This window comes from Rhyacophila brunnea, unplaced genomic scaffold (genome assembly GCF_057557595.1).
Source record: "Rhyacophila brunnea isolate RB1 unplaced genomic scaffold, BYU_Rbru_1.0 scaffold_23, whole genome shotgun sequence".
NCBI lineage: Eukaryota > Metazoa > Arthropoda > Insecta > Trichoptera > Rhyacophilidae > Rhyacophila > Rhyacophila brunnea.
The window spans coordinates 25610057-25631644 of record NW_028232893.1 but is presented as its reverse complement, the minus strand read 5'-3'; the positions used below and the strand labels follow the sequence as shown (position 1 = coordinate 25631644).

The 21588-nt window shown below is 31.6% G+C and overlaps 1 protein-coding gene across 1 annotated transcript in view; it reads right to left on the bottom strand.

Moving 5' to 3' along the window:
- Positions 1-7984: 7984 nt before the first annotated feature.
- LOC147069763 (potassium channel subfamily K member 18-like) overlaps positions 7985-21588 on the bottom strand; it is a 182969-nt gene continuing 169365 nt past the window's right edge. The window contains exon 2 of the mRNA XM_085950373.1: positions 7985-8817. Coding sequence (XP_085806499.1) covers positions 7985-8817 — 833 coding nt within the window. The remainder of the gene's footprint in view (positions 8818-21588) is intronic.

The following is a 21588-nucleotide window of genomic DNA, read 5'->3' as shown; positions in this document are numbered from 1 at the left end:
ATACTTGATTATAAATAAATAAATAAAATTATACGTTTAAATCTTCGTAGATATAATATATACAAGTGGCGTACGGTGAACAGATAACAGATGATAAAAAAACTAATTATGATGAGCATTATCTAAAAAATCACCGCTTGCTACTGATAGATTTTAATGAGCACGAACGTATACGTTATTTTTTAAATTAAATTGCAAACCGATTTTTTATATAAATAAAATATTAAATAATAATAAAAATGTGCTTAATTGATATTTTTGGTAAGCAGTATCAATTTTACTAAGTAATATTGGTGTAAATGGAAAAAATCCCCACGGTATCGCCATGTAAAAAATGTGGATTAAGGCTTTTCATTTAAAAAAGGCAGTATAGTGAAAATGTTTTGTTAACTAATAGTTTCACGTTATAGAATTCGTTATTATTGACAGAACTGAAGAGTGTTATGTATTTATAGATAACGAGCTGTAGGGTCCTAAGGACTTAATAACAATTAGAACGTTAGACGTTTATGACGTTGTTTCATCAGGAAGAACAAGAAGATAAGTTAGATATTATGTTTTATATATATTATGCATATCAGTGGTTTACTTTCAAAACTGGACATGTCCATATATGCCGAAAATGAGTTATTATCGGAATATCATTCTATAACCTCATACACACTTTGTTGACTTTCAAAAACAGTCACAAAACACCAATTTCATAATATTGAAAAGAGGTTTCAAAAAGTGGATTGACATTCAAATGGGGACACGTCTAACGTTGTTGACATTCGAAATGAGACATGTCACTCTCAGTTAATGGCGGGACTGTATTTAGTCACGTGACCAAGTATGCTGTCATACAATCTGACAGTTTGGTTTTTGTCGCGTTCGTGTTTTCACTCTGTGTTTTTATTTGAAAAGTTCATTTATCTCTGAGGAGTGAATAGTGGACATGTCCAGTTTTGAAAATAACTACTGATATGTTAACCACGAAGTAGGTACATGGAGAAAACATTTTGTTTTATTCGTCTGAGAGGTATTTTTTTTAAATGACGTTCAAAATCGGGATAAGTAGAAATAAAGAACAGTTGTCAAAATAAAGGTCTAATGTAAATTTATAAACGGCAACATATGCAAATAAAAAGCCGCCTTTTTAAATAAAGAATGAAAAGTCACTGTATGTATAATATATTTCACCCCAACGGAAGTTAATTAAAAGCTTAATACACATCATATAAAAAAAAGTTATTTATTTTAATTTGCTAGAATAAGCTTTTACATTAAATAATTTGTAAGTGATTTGAGAATACTCTTAAAAAAAGAAAGCCATATAATTTATTATGTACCTACTAAATATTTAAAACAGTACATCTTTCAGTATCCCATAAATTTAATGTTGGTTGACCTATAAATACATAACTCCGTCCAAATGTTGTCTTTTTGCATCACTAAAATAAAAATGAAGCCGGTTATCACAATGCGTTGACATGTATGATTAATAATTAATGGAGGACAAGACGTGTCATTCTCAATATTGGTACGCAACCTTCTATCAAAGTATGTATATTATAATCTCTTTAATGGTGTTAACTTTTAACTCTTGGTGGAAAGACATTCATTAAAATAAAACAATAATACGTAGAAGGTACTTATTGCACCTAATTTTATACTAATCAGGGCCAGTTTTATTCACTTCAACTGAAAATCTGTTGACGATGTTACATTGAATCAGACAAAATATCCTGATTATTATAAAAGTAAGTTAATTCGAATTAAAAAAAGGGAATAATTATTGTATTTTTTAACACTATAACAAGCCAGGCGGCCCAATAACAGTAGTGTAGTGAAACAATTATTACATTAACATTCAGGATTTGGGGAAATAATATAAATATATCATAACCTAACCAGGAATAGAACCCGGAGCTCCGGGATGGGTAGCCAGTGCCTTTCGCAATGGACCATTAGTACACGTCTACAAAAGATAATTAATGGGAATGCATTTATATGAATATGTAAGGGTGTTTTTTGTTTTATTTCGATAGAACTTACGAAAGGGTTAACTGTCAAACTGAACTGTGATACTGCTTTAACTTTTTGACATTTATGTCGATTTGTGCAACTTATAGATGACTTGGTTATTTGTATGGCGTAAATAATTATTGTAAACCTTAACAAGCCATCCGTCAAACTCTGGATAGAAAAGTTCATTTTTTTAATATTTTTTTACAATTTAAACTTCTATCGGGCTTAAAAAACATCCTATGTTTTTGAGGCAGGGTACCTAATTTGAAAAAATATCTGTCCAAGGCAAAACATGCTACGTCAGTTTTGCCGCTCAGTAACATTTACGCCACGAACTTGAAGTTGAACTAAAATTTTTAAAAATCAAAATAGTTATTAATTTTGTTAAGAACAAATATTCAATTTAAAACCTTGGCTTCATCTTCTCTTATTATGGAAATGCTATACGAATACTACTTTATAAATGATTTTTCCTCGATTATTTTTTTTACAAATCAACGCATGTGTGTATATCATATCGGGTACAAATAATATTACATTTAAATATTAGGTATTATTATTCGTTACAGTCATTCGTGCGTGGCGACACTTTTCAGACAACAGTACTGGTACGAAAGCAGTAGTGTCGCATGTCTCACGCGACACATCGGCTCAAGTGCAAACCACTGTATATTATGGTAATATCACCTGTCGCTGTTGTCTGTAACGGTTGGCACGCCGGAACGGCTGGATTAACAGAGTTGAATGTTACTAAACATACATATTTTTTTATTAAATAAGATAAAAACTGGTATCACGATTGTTTGAAGAAAACAAAGCGTATACCATTGAGCTGGAAACTCTTGCTGGATCTCACCCGAACTACTTAGTATAAACAATACTCAGTATAAACAATAAAAATACATAGTTTAAACAAACTTTCCCTTCTGGCGTCCAGTTATTAAACTAGTAGTGGAGATTGAACTCATGAGTATCGTCCGGGTGAGTATCTGGAGAAACTAAAACAATAATGAGGCCGCCGTTATGAATACACGTTATCGCAAATGTATTGGACAAAGGGTTTTACACATTATTTTTTCGAAGTACATTAAATTGTACAACACATTTTCGGAAGGAGTTTTTCTAAAGAAACCATCATGCTAATTTATAAATCGCAGAATGAAATTTTAATCAATCAACAATGATGTACTAAAGTAAAGAAATTAAAAAAGTTTGATTAAATAAAATTCCCGACCATGTCCGATCTTAATAGCATCATATGGGCCTCCACAGAGTAGAGGTTTGTATTAACAGATTTTGTTTTTTACGAGAAATGGATGTCAGCCACTTGCTCAACCTAAATAAAATTAAATATGTGATAATAGTAAGAGTATGTAGGTATTACCAGTTTAAAGCATTTGTAAGACCAAGACTCTGACGGATTTGGAGACACCCTTGCAAAAATTTTGGCTTTGAAAGGAATCACCATTGTTTGCAAGAAATTTTTTTTATTTATTTATTGATTAATTTTTATAAATTGAGATTGTAAAAATAACTAATTATTTTAGGATTTTAGTACATTCTGATGAACCAACCGTCTCACTATAGGTAAGCACTAACCCGTAATTAAAAAGTACCTACCATAGCACATGAATTACATAAAATATTAATAATTCAGACTAGTTAATTAAAATTCATGAGCAAAGCAAAGTGTTGACAAAAGAAAGTTTGTTTTCTGCTACTTTGTAAATCGGCTAGATGATTTTTTAGCAATTTGTCTTCCGTGTAAATGTTTTCGTACAAATTACATATTGCAACTGGAGTATAGTTATTTTGTAGTTTATCAAGTTTAGGTATGTAAGTATTTGAAAAATATTAGAACTGTAACTAAACTTATTCATAGTATTGTTATCATTGTGAAAAATAAAATATAATTTTCAAAAATGTATTTATGAGATTGTGCACATAATGTTATGTTGTACCTATGTCCATTTTATTTTTATTTTATTTTGAGATATTCATAATTAAATTTGACTTCAATTTGAAATTATTCACGTAACTTAAAAAAATGTCATATTGAAGCAATTATTTCGATTATTAATTTGAATAAAAATGCAAATTTTATTTCAACTATTTAAAATATCTCTCTGAAATTAACGACTTCGGTCAAGCTATTTAAAAAAAGTGAATACAATAAAATTTTCGTTTTTATTAAAATTATAATGCAATGCATTTTTAATATGAATTGACAGTTGACACTATAAAAGAGTTAATACCCGTGGAAAGATACTATCTATCAATTTTATTTAGTGAACCAAAAAGAAAACATTGATCGTTATTTAAAAAATATTTAGAAATGCATTAAGTATGTAAAAAGAAAACAACAGACTTCAAACCTGAATTGTGAGCCACCATTTTGTTTTTGGTTATATACCAATAGAAGAAGATACATATTACACTTGTTACCAATTTAACAACACTGTCTTTAAATACATACAAAATGAAAATAAGTCTCCTGTCTAGAGTCCAAATTCTTTGCAAATATACTCTTTTTAGACAAGAGTATAACATTTATATAGTAAGAAATATGTGCACTAACCCATCGCATATTATATAAAAATAGGAACATGATCCAATTATCTGTGAATGCTTTCATTGTAACTGGAATAAAATGTGAAACACCTAACATAAATAAAAAAGATTGAACACTAAAAACACTGTTTTAAATCAAACGTAGCATTTTAATTAATTAATTAATATATCACACATTTCTTTTATATATATATATTATAATATGTTATATATTATTATGTAATGAGATAAACTAAAATAACACAGTTATAAACTACAAACTCATTTTAACAGTAAAATTTTACAAATGTTTTCTTATGTCTTATGTTTTATTTCAATGTTTTTGTTTTTAATAATCTGTGAAATACATAGTATTGATATATTATTATTTTTCATTAAAATTCATGATTAATGATATTCTTATTTAGGCAGAAAAAACTATCTTAAAAACTTTAAGTTTGTAACAGTCTAACTTTAAATTGTTTAGGGATATACTATTTAACATTTTTATTTCATTCGTTTTTAAAACAAACAATTAATAAGGGCCAAATGCATTAGTCAAATTGAACTGATCTTTAAAATCGGACGGCCGAAATCAGCTGTTTAGTGATACACAAATGACAACACTGTCAGAATAGTCAGATGTATTTTGCATGGAATGTTGACAAGTGTAATGTTGTATTTCTAAAGGTCAAATTATACCGGCAGATTCTTAACCCGATCATGAAATGACATTACGGATCGTTCATTGGAAACATTTACAAATATTTTAGAATCATTCATATTTTTCGTTCATGATTTAATTAAATAATTGGCAGGAAACAGTTAGGTTAACGATAACCGTCCGTTTTTTGTAATCATCAATTGAGTTTTGTACTAAAAATAGTAAATTTATTATTCTATTTTTCAGGGAACGAACCAAAACGACACTAAACAATCGGGGAAAATCGTTATAGACAATTATTGGCTTGAAAATCTGCTGGTATAATTAAAATTTTGAATTAAAATTAAAATTCATTCTTTATACTAGTAAACGGAATACAACACTAGATTTGCTTGAATTATGTGTATGATAATCTTGACTATTTTGACAGGATAACACTGCGATTATCAATAATTATTAGTGTGTCACTATTATTTAGTGATGGCACCACTTATAGTATAATATTTCAGTTGGGTTGATTTAACGGCAGCATCCTTGCATCTGGCCCTTAGTTATTAAGCTCGTATGCAGAGTGGCGTTGGAGTTTCATAACATATTCTTTTTACCGATCATATCCCTGAAGTAACAGAAATCTTTATTGTATGGGATGATTAAAAATGTTTTAAATAGTTTAAAGAAGGGACAATTATTATTAATTGATGGATAAATCTGGTCATACAGTAGTACCCAGGAATAATAGGAAAACACCTGAAAAATGGACGTGGAGGTTTTTATATCTATGACAATTGAAGTTCTGTAAAATACTTAGGAATGCAATGCACAAGATTTCGAGAAATAGAAAAAAGAGGCTCTCATCCAGCAGTCCATTGATTTGGTTGATGATGGTTATTTAAAAGTGAATTAATACTATTGGTACGAAATACAAAATATTATTGTATCAAATATCAATGAATAATGCTGCAATCTTAAATCATACGCGATCTTCGTTTAACAAATAAATAATAATAAAAATATTATTAGCAAGTAGAGAGACGTTAAAGTTATAAATTTGATGCAATCTTTGAATCAAAGATAGTAATGCTATTACATCGATTTAAATTATATTTTTTTTAACGGAATTGACGGAATATGAAAATCTGTAAATTGTAGTCTTATTTCAACTAAAATAAATACGTATGACTGAAAAAATTTAGTGTGCACTATTTATGGCGGATTTTAACAGGGCACCCCGAAAAAACCGCCCGGACTTTGCCGGCCAGACATTGCCGCCAAACCAAATGCGCCCGTACCAATGCTCGCCAATACCGCCCGGATAAATCCGGATAGACAAAACCACCCGGAAAATATACAAAAATATAATATTACACAAGTGCTTTTTAGTTTTTTGAGTTGCGCATTAACTATGTTCAAATAAAAATTGCCTCATTTCTTAATGATTTTGATGGCAATGTCTGGGCGGTAATGTCCAGGCGATTTTGGTTCGGGTGGTTTTGTCGGGACCCCATTTTCAATCTTCGTATGCCGTGTTGAACTTTTAGAGAACCCGATAAGAATAAAATTGACACGTTCAAGATGTGGTGAGGCCAGGCGCACAGACGTGTCCTTACTGGAAGAACTTGGCATAAAAGAACATCTCTCAACCAACGGAAAAAGATGCCTGAATTTACTCAACCAACTGGTAAGAATAGATCCGAGCTATCCGGAGAGAAGAGTGAGGTCTGGTCGATGGGATGAGGTCGCAAGGGCGTGTGCCTTCCAGACGGAGTGACACTATTAAGAAAGTGAATGAATCAACAATCACGGATGCAATAAGATCAGTGCAGGATTGCTCCAGATGGACGAAGATTGTTGGTAAGGATTGTAAATTGACTGATCACCAATTTAGTAATGAGGCAAATAATATGAAGAAAGATTTGTATTTGCTAATATTTGTTTTAATTCAATCAAAATTCAATATTCTTTGTTGAATAATATAGTATTGCATGATTGATCTCGAAACACCTCAGTTACTTAGAAGACAGCAGTAAAATATTTCTTTTTGAATTATATATTCAAATAAGGATAACTTCTCTCATGGGACTCCACATACGAGCACAATAACTAATTTATAGCCATACCATTTTAAAAAATCCATATATTATTATTAGTATTCTATGTACAAAAAACACGTGATGTTTTTATTATTATATTATATTTATTGTTCAAGACGTCTTAAAAAGACAGTATATCATCTCAACCAGAACGTCTCTGCTGTCACATGAAAACATCTTCCATATTAACATTCTTCCTGGCAACACCGACACCCTGCAATAATTGATCATCTTCAAACGTCACCATCTTATCCCTGTTTCTTGCTTGGGGCTGGTCCGTTGAATTTTTAACACTTGATACTATTTGTCTTCCAGATGCTCTTAAAACACCAGAAATTGGTAGCGGGGGAGGAAGTGATGTTTCGTGGTTCAAAATCCCTGTCAGATTAAACTCACTTACACTTCTGGGTACAAAGTATTCTACCAAAGTTTCATTTCCACTCGATCGTCGCATTGGTGTATTTCTTTGAAAATTTGAGTTTTTATAATAATCAGAAGCTCGTTTTCTTGGCAGACTGTTGCATTTTCCTGGAAGTATTGAACCAGGTGTGAAATTCTGCGGTATTTGTATCTGAATTGGCACAGGAACTGAAATCGGTTTCGTGGACGACGTAGAAGCCGCTGACGATGTCGTGGATATGGAAACTCCCACTTCTGACTGAGGCCGTTGTCAGGATACGATGGACATCGAGATATCCTCTCCCGCTTCCAGTTCGTCGATACTCCTCGGCGGCATGTGATGCTTCGTCTGACCCCCGCACGCACGGTTAAACTTTCTAACTAGAACTATTATCTCGTCCTGCACTAGGTTGAAACACATTGCGATCACAGCCATGCCTATCAGGATATAGACGGAACAGACACACAGCGCAATATCTTCAGCTTGAGCTGATATCTTACTGGCGTGTTGTCCTGGATACAAATCGCCGAAACCTACAGTACTCAAGCTGGTGAAACAAAAATAAGAACCATCCAAAAGAGTCCAGTTCTCAGTTTTGTTGAATATAACAGCACCCAGTGACATATAGATAATAATAATCAGCATACATAGTGAAATAGGTACTCTAATTTGATCCGGACATCCCCTGTGATAAAATCTCTTTCTTGAGAAACTGTCTTTTACTAAATTCGATGAGAGTCCACCTGAAGACATTGTTCCACTTAAAGGCATTGTCGTGTCTACGCAATCTAAGATAACAACACTGTCACTCGATTTAATGTCTCCGTAAAAACCTTTGGACGGTCCGTCAGGTATGTGATTCACTGAAGGGCCTTTAAAGTTTAGGTTTGCACTTAGTGTAGGGGTTGGCTTTTGGCCTTTGGTGATCTTTGATGCTGTGGGTCTGGAGGGTCGGCAGGTTTTGCTGTACAATCGCCGGAAGCTGCGAGCGAGGACGTCGCCGACGGTAGATAGGTAGACGAGCATCAGCGGGATCCCAAGGAGGGCGTAGGCTATCGTCACCAGTTTTCCAGCCGCGGTTACTGGAGTCACGTTTCCATAACCTGGAAAAAAAGAAAAATTCATTATAATAATGCTCAAATAATAATAGCAAACACCTTGCAATAGAGAGATTCGAATGAAACCTTTACGGATAATACGAGTATTATAAAATATAAAGTTTGTACATGCAATGTTGTTATTTTACGTTCAAATAGTAACAACCTAGCGACTAGGGAATCCAATCCCGGGATCCCGAATCCTGGGATCCCGGGATCCCGAGCTATTTTCAATACCTATGAATCCCGGGATTGATAAACATAATCCCGGGATTTCGAGATTGATTTTTTTTATCAATTTTTATGGAAAATATAACAGAAAAAATACTTTTAATACAAAATAATTACATTAGAAATAAACTGAGTTTGAATGAAGTTTGATGTGTAGGTTGCCGATTCATTTTATTTTTTCACATAGATTATTAAAAATGAGAAAGATTGGTAAAAAAACAATGCTTCGCACTTTTAACAAAGTAATTCCACCATGATATCATACGTTTTACGGCAGTTTCATATTTGGCTGACTAATTAGATTTATGAAGCGGAAAGGCCATAAGTACGCCATGATTATTTGCTTTACTATTTTAAATCTCGCTGATCTATTCATTATGTTTTTACTATCAGAAATAGCAATCTCATATTTAATTCACATTATTATTTATATTATAATATTATTTACTCCATTAAACTTGTGTATTTCCAAGATTAAACGTATACAATATTAACAATAAATGTCTTAAATAGTATAAATTATACTAGATTTATTTTTGACCGATTTTATCAATGTTATTTGTAAATATAAAAATTTTATATTAACAATGGAAAAAAATGCCAATCCCGGGACCAGTTCCGGGATCCTGGGATTGTCAAATTGTAATCCCGAAATCCCGGGATCAGAATTTTGACTCGGGATTGGATTCCCTACTAGCGACTATACTCAACAATTACAATGGGTTGTTAAAAAAACATAGAGACTAGTTTTGCTTTATTTTATTAGTATCGTAAGTTACAAGTTAACAATAAAATTATGGTGTGTATTTTTGAAGTAAGTATTAATAGACAATTTTGAAAAGTTTTTAATTTTTAATCATTGGTGAGTATTTATTTTGAAGTGTCAGAATAAGGACGCCAGTTTTAGTGTGGAGGGTAAAATAATGTTTGAGGAAGTACCTAATAATAATAAAAAATCGGTTGTAAAACTAAATAATCATTATTTAAATTACACGTGTCAGTAGATAAAACATATCCATTATTATTATGATAATTTGACAAGTAAACAATTTTATATGGGATGCATAGCAATTTAGGGTTACCATCTCGCACGTTAAGAATATTTTTCTATGCTCGCACGCCAAATTCATGAATATTCGGTACAAATAACCATTATTGTGATTATTAAAAGAATACCAACTAAGAAGTAATCGAAGGTGCAGCAAAAAGAGCTATAATTATATGAGCACATCACACAGATGACAGAAGATAACCTCAATTCCGATAACTTTCAACCCAAATTATAATAATTTAGTGATATTTGACGGTTTATAAATATTATGGAAATTAAAAATATACCTATTAAACTATTATAATCTAATTGAAATAACCTGTTTCATAAATTAATTCTATTGAAACGATTATGAATAATTTGTCTTCAATTGAAATTACGTGCAAAATAACTACGTAGCTTAAAGTTAAGTGATAGTTAATGGACTATTTTAACCTTTATCCAATATACTTACTTAAATATTTTTAAAGAAAGTAATAATGGAAAAAATACCTCAATTAAGGTTAAATTTGATTAAAAATGTTATATCGTGAAATATTATTCATTCAACCAAATTTTTCATACATTTTGAATGAGATTAAAATACCTAATATGATTGATCGAACTAATATATCGATAATCGAATGAGTTTATGTGATATTAGTATTAATTAAAATAAAATAGCTACCTACTTTCTGGTTTGCATGTTGATTATAAAACAATTTATATTAGTATAAATCTTTTAGATAACAAACCTTTAATGTCGAGACAATTGAGACATACCTATTACCTATTCCATATATCAAAATTACGGATATCGATAAATTATAATAAATAATTTTATTTACAAAATAAAAGGAATGTTCATTGATCGACAATGGCTAGGATTTTTTTGCTGTGAGGAAAATATTGATATATTTTTATAAAATTTACAGTAACCTGGTCACACCGTTCACCGTTGACATGACAAGCCAAGCGACCCTTCAAGTTGCCAAGTTTTTTTTTTTGTAAACAACTGAGGTCTGCCTTATTCTTTATTGTTTTGTCAAAAATAAACCTATAATAGACACATCTGGTGTACCTACCTACCTGTCTTCTTATTTTTTTAAATGTTAAAAATATATTATAATACCTACACACTAGGCAAATAACATAATTATTCTATAATGGAGCATGTATTTTAAATAGTCATTAGCCCAGTGTAGATACCTACTGAAAACAGTTTCTAATAAACATTAATAATTGATTACAAACTAATTCCGTTGTACCCAGAGCATAGAACCAACAGTTACAGCTGATGGCTAGAACGAATTTCTTAAGAAACCTGCTCAGAAGATCCTCGTTGAATTGTGGAGCAATTTTTTTTAGATACATTCATTATAATAGAAAGAAAAATACTATTCTAGATTTCTAGTGGTGAGGAAGTCAACTGTCATCTGTCAAGGTTCAGCATAACCATAGACGATTATGGTATCAGTCTATGATACAACTAACTCGAATATTAGTCTATGTTACAACTCTGGTTGGAATGACAGAGAAGAATACTATCCTAGAAAATTTAAAAAAGCGGCCAATTAAATTATTTCTGCCCAAATTTTAATCTATTCTGACACACAAATATGTATACTTGACATTAAACATTTTAATAATTCCCTGTGTTTATTTAAATACTTTCTCATTTATTATTTGAATACTTACCATTGAGCATTTTTTACTTGTCTTGCTGCTGATGTTAAATTATTCCCAAAGATTAATAAAATACTTTTATTAAGATACTTCCTATTTTTGAATATGTATACTTACCAAATAATTAGAAGCCTAAAATTATTGGTTTATCTTTAACTATGTAATAAAAAGATTCAAGTCCCATTCGTTTTATAATATTAATTATAAGGTTACCCCACAGTTGTTCCGTGTGCTCAACGACAGTCGGACGTCACCAAACGAGATAGCGAGTGTTTACAAATTAATAATAACCAGTTGTGCGTGCGGCGTAACAATAAATTATTGTTACAAAGTTGTTTACATTTAAGTGTCTCTGACTACAGAGGCGCTTATTAAAAATCAAAAATACAACGTTGCCAGCAATGGATCACCAAAAAGAAACCCAACAAACAATGTCTTATGCATCAGTTGCTCAAAAAATGCAATTTCCGAAGAAGGAGCAAGCCATCGTTTTAGATGCTATCGAGGGCATCTCTATACGAGAATATACACTGTCAATCGGGAATAAGGTAGGTCCATGCCATATAAGATATGTATCTAGGATTTCCCAGGGAAGAATATGTATATACTTGAGTAGTGAAGAACAAGCAGATAAATTAACAGTAAATCAAGAAACAGTTAAAATTGGAAACCACGTACTAGAAATCAGGCCGCTGATCACCAAATCAAAGAGGATAATAATATCAAACGTGTGTCCTATAATCCCACACAGCGTTCTGGAATCAAAACTCAACGAATTAAACATAAAAACTACTTCACGTATTACAAGCATCAGAGCTGGTATTAACGAACCGGGCTATGCACATATTTTAAGTTTCCGGAGACAGGTTTATGTAAACCCAGAAGACACAATTAAACTGCCAGAGTCAATGCAAATAAATTTTGATAATACCCTGTACTGGATTTACTTCTCCACCGAAAAATTGACATGCTTTATATGCAAAGAAGAGGGCCATCTGGCCAAATATTGTAAAACAACTGGAAATAATGAAGTGTGACACTGTACAATTGCCTGACTCTCTCAATGTACCAAAAGTGTTAACCTCTCTTTCGTTAGAGAGAAAAAATACACTCCAGGAGGATGAACTAGCCGCAGATATAGAGTCGGACAACTCTATTATCAACAAGGATACGCCAATCGGTTCAAAAAGGCCGTTGACCAGTCCAACTGATATCAGCAGCGTAGAATTTGAATTTGAAGATACAGTGAAAAATAATGCAATCTCACGCATTCCTGCACTCCAACAGACACCAAAAAAATCAAAAAAAGAAAGAAAAAAAGTATCCACTGAGGATACAAATGAACTTTTGTTACCTGCCAAGGAACATGTTGAAAGTAATCGTCATAGATTTCCAATCGATTATGAAACATTACTCAGTTTCCTTGTGAAAACACATGGAAATCCCAATACCGAAATGATTGCTAATGAATTTACTACTGATATAGAAGCTCTTAATAACATGCTAACAGAAATCTATAGTCATTTAAAAGAACGCAGCATTAAAAGTCGCATAACAAAGATCAAGAAAAGACTCAGTAATCCACAATTAAAAGTTTCCAGTGAAGATATTAGTTCGTTGGAAGGACAAGAGGAACAATAACATAATGCATAATTCCAGCAACAAAGTTAACCAATTTATTCAATCTGATATACGTATTGTTTTCTGGAATACAAGAAGCATTCTTAATAGACTAGAGGAGCTTAGAGTGATGCTAGATGAAATTGATATTTTTATAGGCGTGGAAACATGGTTAAACGACACCATTCCTCACATAGTTATTAGCTTCCCAGGTTTTATGGTGCTTCGGCGAGACAGGACGTACGCCAGAGGAGGAGGTATAATTTTCATTATTAGAAATACTATAGCTTACAAAGCTATTAACAACCTCATCATTCCGAACATATCCACTGAAGTTTTGGGCATTACACTGACTAACCTTAAAGATAAAATTAATATCATTGCAGTTTATAGGCCCCCGAGCAATAGCAGAAATAATACAAATCTGTCGCTTCAGGAATGGGATCAAGTTTTTAGTAATACTCTATTAGATGATAAAACCATATTGGTGGGAGACTTCAATGCCCACAATGTCGCGTGGAATTGCAATAGAAATGATATAAATGGTTCTAGAATCATCTATACTTTAGCTGATTACGACTTAATTTTAATAAACAATAATACTAAAACCCGTATTGATCTGCGACGAGGTACAAAATCAAATATTGATTTAGTTTTTTCTTCTCCTAATCTTCTACAACAGATTGTATTAAATATAGATGAAGACCCCCGAGGATCGGATCACTATCCAGTGCGTATTAATTTATCTGTACAAAAAGCAATTTATTTCAAAAAGACTTTCAAGTTGCAGACCAAAAAAACCAATTGGGTTAAATTTAAAAATACAATGGCTGAAAATATTAATAAATTCAAAACAGATTCTTTTCTCAGTTTAAGTTCAGTCTCGCAGTATAAATTCCTCATTAAAAAAATCACACAAGCAATCATAGACTGCACCCCAAAAAAAGGGAATAATCCCCAATTTTGCCATAGCAATCCAGTAGAATGGTGGGATTCAGAGTGTGATAAGGTAAAGAGAAAAAGAAAAGCTGCCTTAAAAAATCGGAATTTACCTTAGATTTTAAAGACTTAATTGAATACAAAAAGAATGCTGCCATAGCTAAAAAAACTTTTAAAAAGAAAAAGAGTGACTGCTTTCGAAAATTTGCAGAGACCATCAATTTTAGCACAGACCTTAAGTATACATGGGAAAAAGCAAAAATTTTTAAAAACAAATGGATAAAAATTAGACCCGATAGTATTGAACAAAATATGCAAAATAAAGAGAAAATTGAAGCTGCTCTTGAAAAACTATGCCCACCGTGGGTTTCAAGTAACCCTAACATTTTCCCTGTTACCAAAAATAACACGCTATTCGACACTCACTTTAGTTTCATAGAATTCAGCATAGCATTAAATTCTCGTCAACATAATTCCGCACCTGGAACGGACGGGATAACGCATGAAGTCATTAATATGCTTCATACTCCAATAAAACATAATATATTCCTTGACATTTTTAACCTCATGTTTCATAGCATGGAATTCCCTGACGAATGGAAAAGCATATTTATACATTTTATTAATAAACCTAATTCGGATAGCTTAAGACCTATTGCACTGACCTCATGTGTCTGCAAAATCTTAGAAATCATGGTCGCAAATAGATTTCGCTGGTGGCTGGAAAGAGAAAAAATTATCCCAGATACACAAACCGGATTCAGGAAAGGTTTTTCCTGTGCGGATAACCTAACAAATGTTGCAATGTATATTGAAGAATCTTTTAATGAAAAAAAACATACGCTAAGTATTTTTTTTGGACGTGATTGGAGCCTTCAATAACGTTCAATCAGATATTCTCGTTGAAATATTGGCACAAATAGGGTGCCCCTGTAAACTCGTTAAATTCTGTTTTTTTCTTGTCTACGAGAGATTAATCTATACTAATTCAAACATAGATCTCCTGAGGACACTGTATTAATTCGTTCCTCAAGGAGGAATTTTAAGTCCGCTGTTTTACATTATATACGTTAGCCACATTGTTCGCAATATACCGAAAGCTATAACAGTCTCCCAATTTGCAGACGATATATCTTTGTTCCTTAAAACTAAAGACCCCAATCAGGATAAAAATATAATGGAATGTGCACTAGAAACAATTAGAAATAATCTATTCAAACTGGGTTTGGATCTATCTCCGGAGAAAACGGTATTCGTACATTTCAACAAAAACAAAATACTGCCGGGAGAATTTCAAATTAAATTGAATGATATGATGATTAAATCAACTGAATCAGCCAAATTTCTAGGTATTTATTTTGACTTCAAGCTTTCTTTTGATAAACATGTCAATTACATTGCCCAGAAAGTCAATAGAGCCACCAACATTATAAAGTTCCTCAGAGGTACTTGGTGGGGATCACACCCTTCCACTCTAATAACTTTCTATAAAAGCTACATCAGATCCATAATGGATTATGGAAGCTATATTTACTTCCCAAAAAATAAAGGAGCAAAGCTACAGTTAGAACGACTACAGAACCAAGCTATCAGATTGGCTCTTGGCCTAAGAAAAAGTACACCTACTAACATACTACTTGCCGAAGCCAAGATAACATTACTAGAAGAAAGATCTAAATTTCTATGTAAAAACTTCTTGGTAAAATGTATGTCAAACCGTACTTCTAATACGAGATACAATGTCAACAGATTTCTACAAACAACTATAACGCGAGATGGTACTCCGAAGAGATTTCAAATTTTAAAAAAAAGTATCCAAGCTGTAAATTGTATTGATCATCTGATTTTAAAAAGAGACTTCTACAACTTTTTTAATTATACATATGATGATATTATATATAACCTTTTAACTAATACAAAAATAGGAATGGAGCTATCGCACTCCGACTCTCCCGACTTATTATTCAAGTCCAAATTTAGCAATCAAAATGTAGTCCAAATTTTTACGGATCGAAGCAAAATTCCCGATTCACCTTCAGTAGGTGTAGCAGTGTTCTTCCCCCAATCCAACACGTCGGTTGCCAAAAGTGTCCACAGATTCACTTCTATCTATACAGCAGAGTGCTTAGCCTTTTACGAAGCCACTAAAATTGCACTTAATTACAAAAATAAAAATATCAACATTTTCACTGACTCCTTAAGTCTGATTCACTCTCTCGAAAATCCAAATTTCAGCATCAAAACTAATGACTACATTCTTAATATTAGAACCAACATTTCCAAATTTAGCAATAGTAACGAACACGGTACAAATATACAGATATACTGGATTCCAGCACATAAAGGAATTAATGGCAATGAAATTGCGGATCAATTGGCAAAAAAATTTGTAAAATACCCATCAGAAAATATAAGAATTCCGAACACAGATTTTAAAGCCCAGTTTAAACAAACAATGAGCGAAAATAACGGTAAATATTTAGAAAATCTTGGGAAAGAAAAGGGAACACACTACTATCAAAACTTTTATAGTAGATCTCCTAAACTTGGTTTAGTAAACATTGTAAAATAAAGCGAGATGTAATAGTGACAATAGCTAGAAGCAGGTCAGGGCATTACAGTCTCAACGAATCATTGTACAAAATTAAAGTGGTAGATAGCCCTCAGTGTCAGTGTGGACATCCCACTCAAGATCTTAACCACATTTTCTGGCAATGTGATGCCTATGACCAGGAGAGAGAAGTGTTATTGAATAAGTTGCGGAAATGCAGGTTATACCCTCCTTTTACGATTAATTCGTTCCTGGCAAAACCAAATATTTCAGTTATGAAAATTGTAAACGAATTTCTCCAAAAATGTAACGTAAATGTCTAGTGTATAGTGTAACAAAAATGTAATTCTGTATCATTAATAATGTAACTTTTTATGCCTGTCGTTAAAAAAAAAATGTATGTATACTTTTGTAAACCATTGTAAAGCAGAATAGCCTTCCATTCAGAGAAGAGCTCAATTGCTTCCAAATAAAGAAAAAAAAAAAAAAAGGTTACCCCAAATTATGAATATTTAATAAATCATTCACAAAAAAGGATTTTTTATTAGAATTAAATTTTTTTTAAACATAAATAGTGAACATTACAAATTATTAATTTAAGACGTTCATAACATGATATTTAGAAACAAAAAATATTATTAAATCAGTATTATATAATAAAGAAATAGATCAGTTATTAAATAGTAAAAAAGTGTAAACATAAACTAAATACAAGGAAGTACACCGAATGAGCTAAGCAGACCCTGTTTTAGTAATTTATAAAACAATGCCCACCTATTTACTCATTATCACGCAGGTGGAATATGTCAATATCCGAGGTGATTTAGTTGAACAGAGTTATTGCCTTCCCAATTGGCATTACCAATCGCAGGTTAGTTCTGCACTTCGGGAGAACAAACAACTTATGCTCCCAATTTCAAGGATAGTTATCAAGGACACACAGGTCAATACTATCAAGAATGGCAGAATTCTAATTTTCACCGCTTATAAGTCGGAAAAATACGTTGCCAAATATAAACATCGTAAGTTTAGGTTAGGTTAGGTTGGGTTAGGTTTGGTAAGGTTAACCTTACAAATAATCCAGTTTATCGGCTATTTTCAAAATGTGTTTTGTTGAACAGTACCGAAATTTTTAATACCGTGACATCCGAAAAGGCCCGGGAAGTACCTACACAAGACGAAGCTCAACATTTGTAGTACCTTACAAAGACGATTGTATTGAAACCTCACGTTAGTACTGAATAGCCGCTAAATTGTCATTATTATATACCTATGTACAGAAGTCTTTATGTATGGGAAATACGTGAATAAGTGAAGTTGAATGAAACAGAAAAACTAGTCAAAGAAATTTGACAGAGAAGTGTTGCAGATTTTACCGTTTTTTATACAATATAATTATACCTAATTAAATTTTAATCAGCTGTTTATAATAATATGACCTCTCTTTAAAATAATTATCGCAGCTTTTTTGTCATTTATGACAACGTTTTTATTAGCTCATATTCTTATTTGTCCGGTGATTCTTTGTCCGGTGCAAATATTGATTAACTAACTTCCCGACTAGGTAGACATTTGAAAGTTTTAGAATACTTTTAGCCATCTTTAAGTAGAATTGAATTCATTTTCAGTTAATTCTGTTTTGTATGAAAAGTTTTTTCGGAAGAAATCCATAATCCAATCTATTATTATTGGTTGCTAGGGGTCTGGGGTCCTAGCCACTAAATTATTAATATATACGTGCGTTACTATGGAAATCAATTTGAAGTAAAATGACATTTCAGTATTATATCTATCAATTAAAATTTTTTTTGATCGTTTAAGCTAGTCAAGTCAAGCTTATATGATTCAACAGAAAATTTAAAAACTTTGTATATAAAAAGTTCTTTTTATCTTGTAATTTTATATCAATATGATATTACATACAATTTTATTTCTATGTATTTGATAATAATGGTAATACATTTTTTTATTTAAAACAAAATACAAAAGATAAATAAAGGTTATACCTATTATATATTAATTGAGTTAGCATTTACTTGGTAGAATTCCATTTATATTTTTATTTCTTGTTATAATATTATCTCTTTATACAACTAATTTACTTACAACCCTCTGTCAATAATAAAATTGTTATTTTTTCTACCCCTTTCATTTTTATAAATAATGTAAACCAACATAACTCCTGTGTGGTATATGAAAAGTTCCTCCACTCGTAGTTTCCGAAGAGTTATTGATGTTGATATGAAATTGCTTTTGATCATAAATGGGGTTTCTTTTAAAAGTATATATCCGCGAGCAGACATCACTCTCAACATGAATTACTTTCAAATGCATTGAGAAAAACAAGTTTATTTCGATATTGTAAGAAACCATAGGTAGGTATTGCTGATAGTCTTATTTATATGGAATGAGCGATGAATATTAATTATTAAAAATATTGTTATGCTTATATGCTTAAATAAAGTACGGAATGCATTAATAAGTAACATTTTAATAATTGGTAAAATACTCCCATAAGCATTTTACATACTCCGGAAAACAATAATAAATAAATAATAAATGATAAAATCACCAAACTGGAGAAAAGCAGAGTTTATAAAATAACATATGGCACATGTAGTCTATGCTACATTGGTCAATCTGGCAGGCCTATAAAAACTCGTTTTGAAGAACACCTCGTTTCTTTCAGGAATGGTAAAACAGATTTTCAGTTCGCGAAACATTTGATATCAAATTCGCATAGCATCAGTAATAACATAACGCCAGAATGTTTGTCAAGGTCTAAGGTCTAAAATTAAATTTACTCGAACAGTTAGGAATTAATCGCTAATTATCCAAAAGTAATCACATAATTAATGAAAATTTAGTAATTCATTCGTCGCCACTATTAAATATAATTTAAGCACGTCATGATTAACACAATTATACTCATAATATTTTAATTGATTAATAATGTCAAGAAATAAATTTTGTAAATTTTGATATCCATTAAAAACCCACTTAGGGTTTTCAAAGTATTATTAATATTACAATTAATAATAAGTATACAAAGTCATATTATTGTTTCAACGAATAAGAAAATGTATTCTGTCTCTATCTATACGTATAGTATTTAAGCGAAGGCAAACGGCCAATCTAAATAGTTTTGATAATGGTGTTACAACCGAATTAGCTATCGACAAACCTTTTAAAAACCTGTAGAATTTAATATTAATTATATTTTCATTTCTTGAGACTAAGAGGTCTTGTATGTTTTACAATATTAATTTTTTTTATGCTGTATTGTGATTTCTGGAATATAAAGGAAGTTTAAATTTGTGGTGAGGCGAGATTGTCCTTCCACGAAATAAGGTACCCGAGTAGGTAATATAACATCAAAGTAAATTGTAGGTACTAGTAAAAATACATGGATTTCTTGATGTAGAGGGATTTTATGGACACAAGATTACCATTAAAATTAAATTTCTAAATACTAAGTGAATAATACAGTGTGTAAAAACAGATGTTGTTCCAGAAGTTGCATGCTAATGGTTCAAATGGTGGTAGCGAATACTGCCTGATGGTTTATATTATAAAGGTTTCAAAAAAAAAAAATTACAATAGATACAGACTCAGACAGTTATCAATAGTTTAAAATATACTTTTATTATATAGAAATATGCGACAATTTGTTATATCATCATATCCGGACTTACGTTTGTACTCGAAACTAAGAAAATCTGACTGAATATGATCAGATTTCTTTAAAAGGAGGTGTAACACCCTACAATCCTCATATCACTCTATCCTTACTTTGCTACATGCATAGAATATAATGCAATGCAATTTATTATCTTTAAAAGTAAATCGACGATACCCATGTTTTTTACATTTTTTTGACCATGTCCGATCCTAAAAGGATCATATTATCAGGATCACAGAATGGCGATTTGTATTAACAGATTTTGTTAGCCATTTGCTCAACCATTAGCTCCATACTCTGACTTTAAACACATATTAAAAACAATAAGTGTATTTTCCACACCTAAAAAGCTGGGAATTACGAAACTGTAAGCCGACGCTCGGCCACTGTGGGCATTTACTTTTCTATCAGTTGTTAATGGTTGTGAGAAGTCTATTAATTATTGACGATTTAGATCAATATGAATGTTTTTTCTAAGTAAGTTATATGGAGACCCATGCTTAGATTAGAGTATTTACCTAGATTGTAATATAATGTTTTACCGGTCATTTTTTTACCACGTTTTTTTTAGCTCGCTAGCCTAGCTAGCAGCTCTTCTAGCTTGTCCGGCGGTTGTTTATCCAGTACAAATCTTGCAATCGATTTTTAACTAACTTCCCGTCTAGCTAGACATTTAAAACATTTAGAATATATCAGAATACGATGTAGCCATGTTTAAGTAGAATTGAATTCTTTTTCAGTTAATTCTGTTTTGTATGAAAGGTTATTTCGGAAAAACATCCGTAATCCAATCCACTATTTTTAGTTGCTAAGGGGGTGGTCCTGGCAACTAAATTATTAATATATACGTGCGTTACTATGGAAATCAAAATGACATTTCAGTATATATATTTGATTGTTGCCAATTGCCTTATTTGTCCTAAATTATTAATACATAGAATTGTCAAGTTTATATGATTCAACGGAAAATTTAAAAACGTGCTATATAAAAAGTTTTTTTATCTTGTAATTATTTAGTATGGCTTTTGAAACGAGACA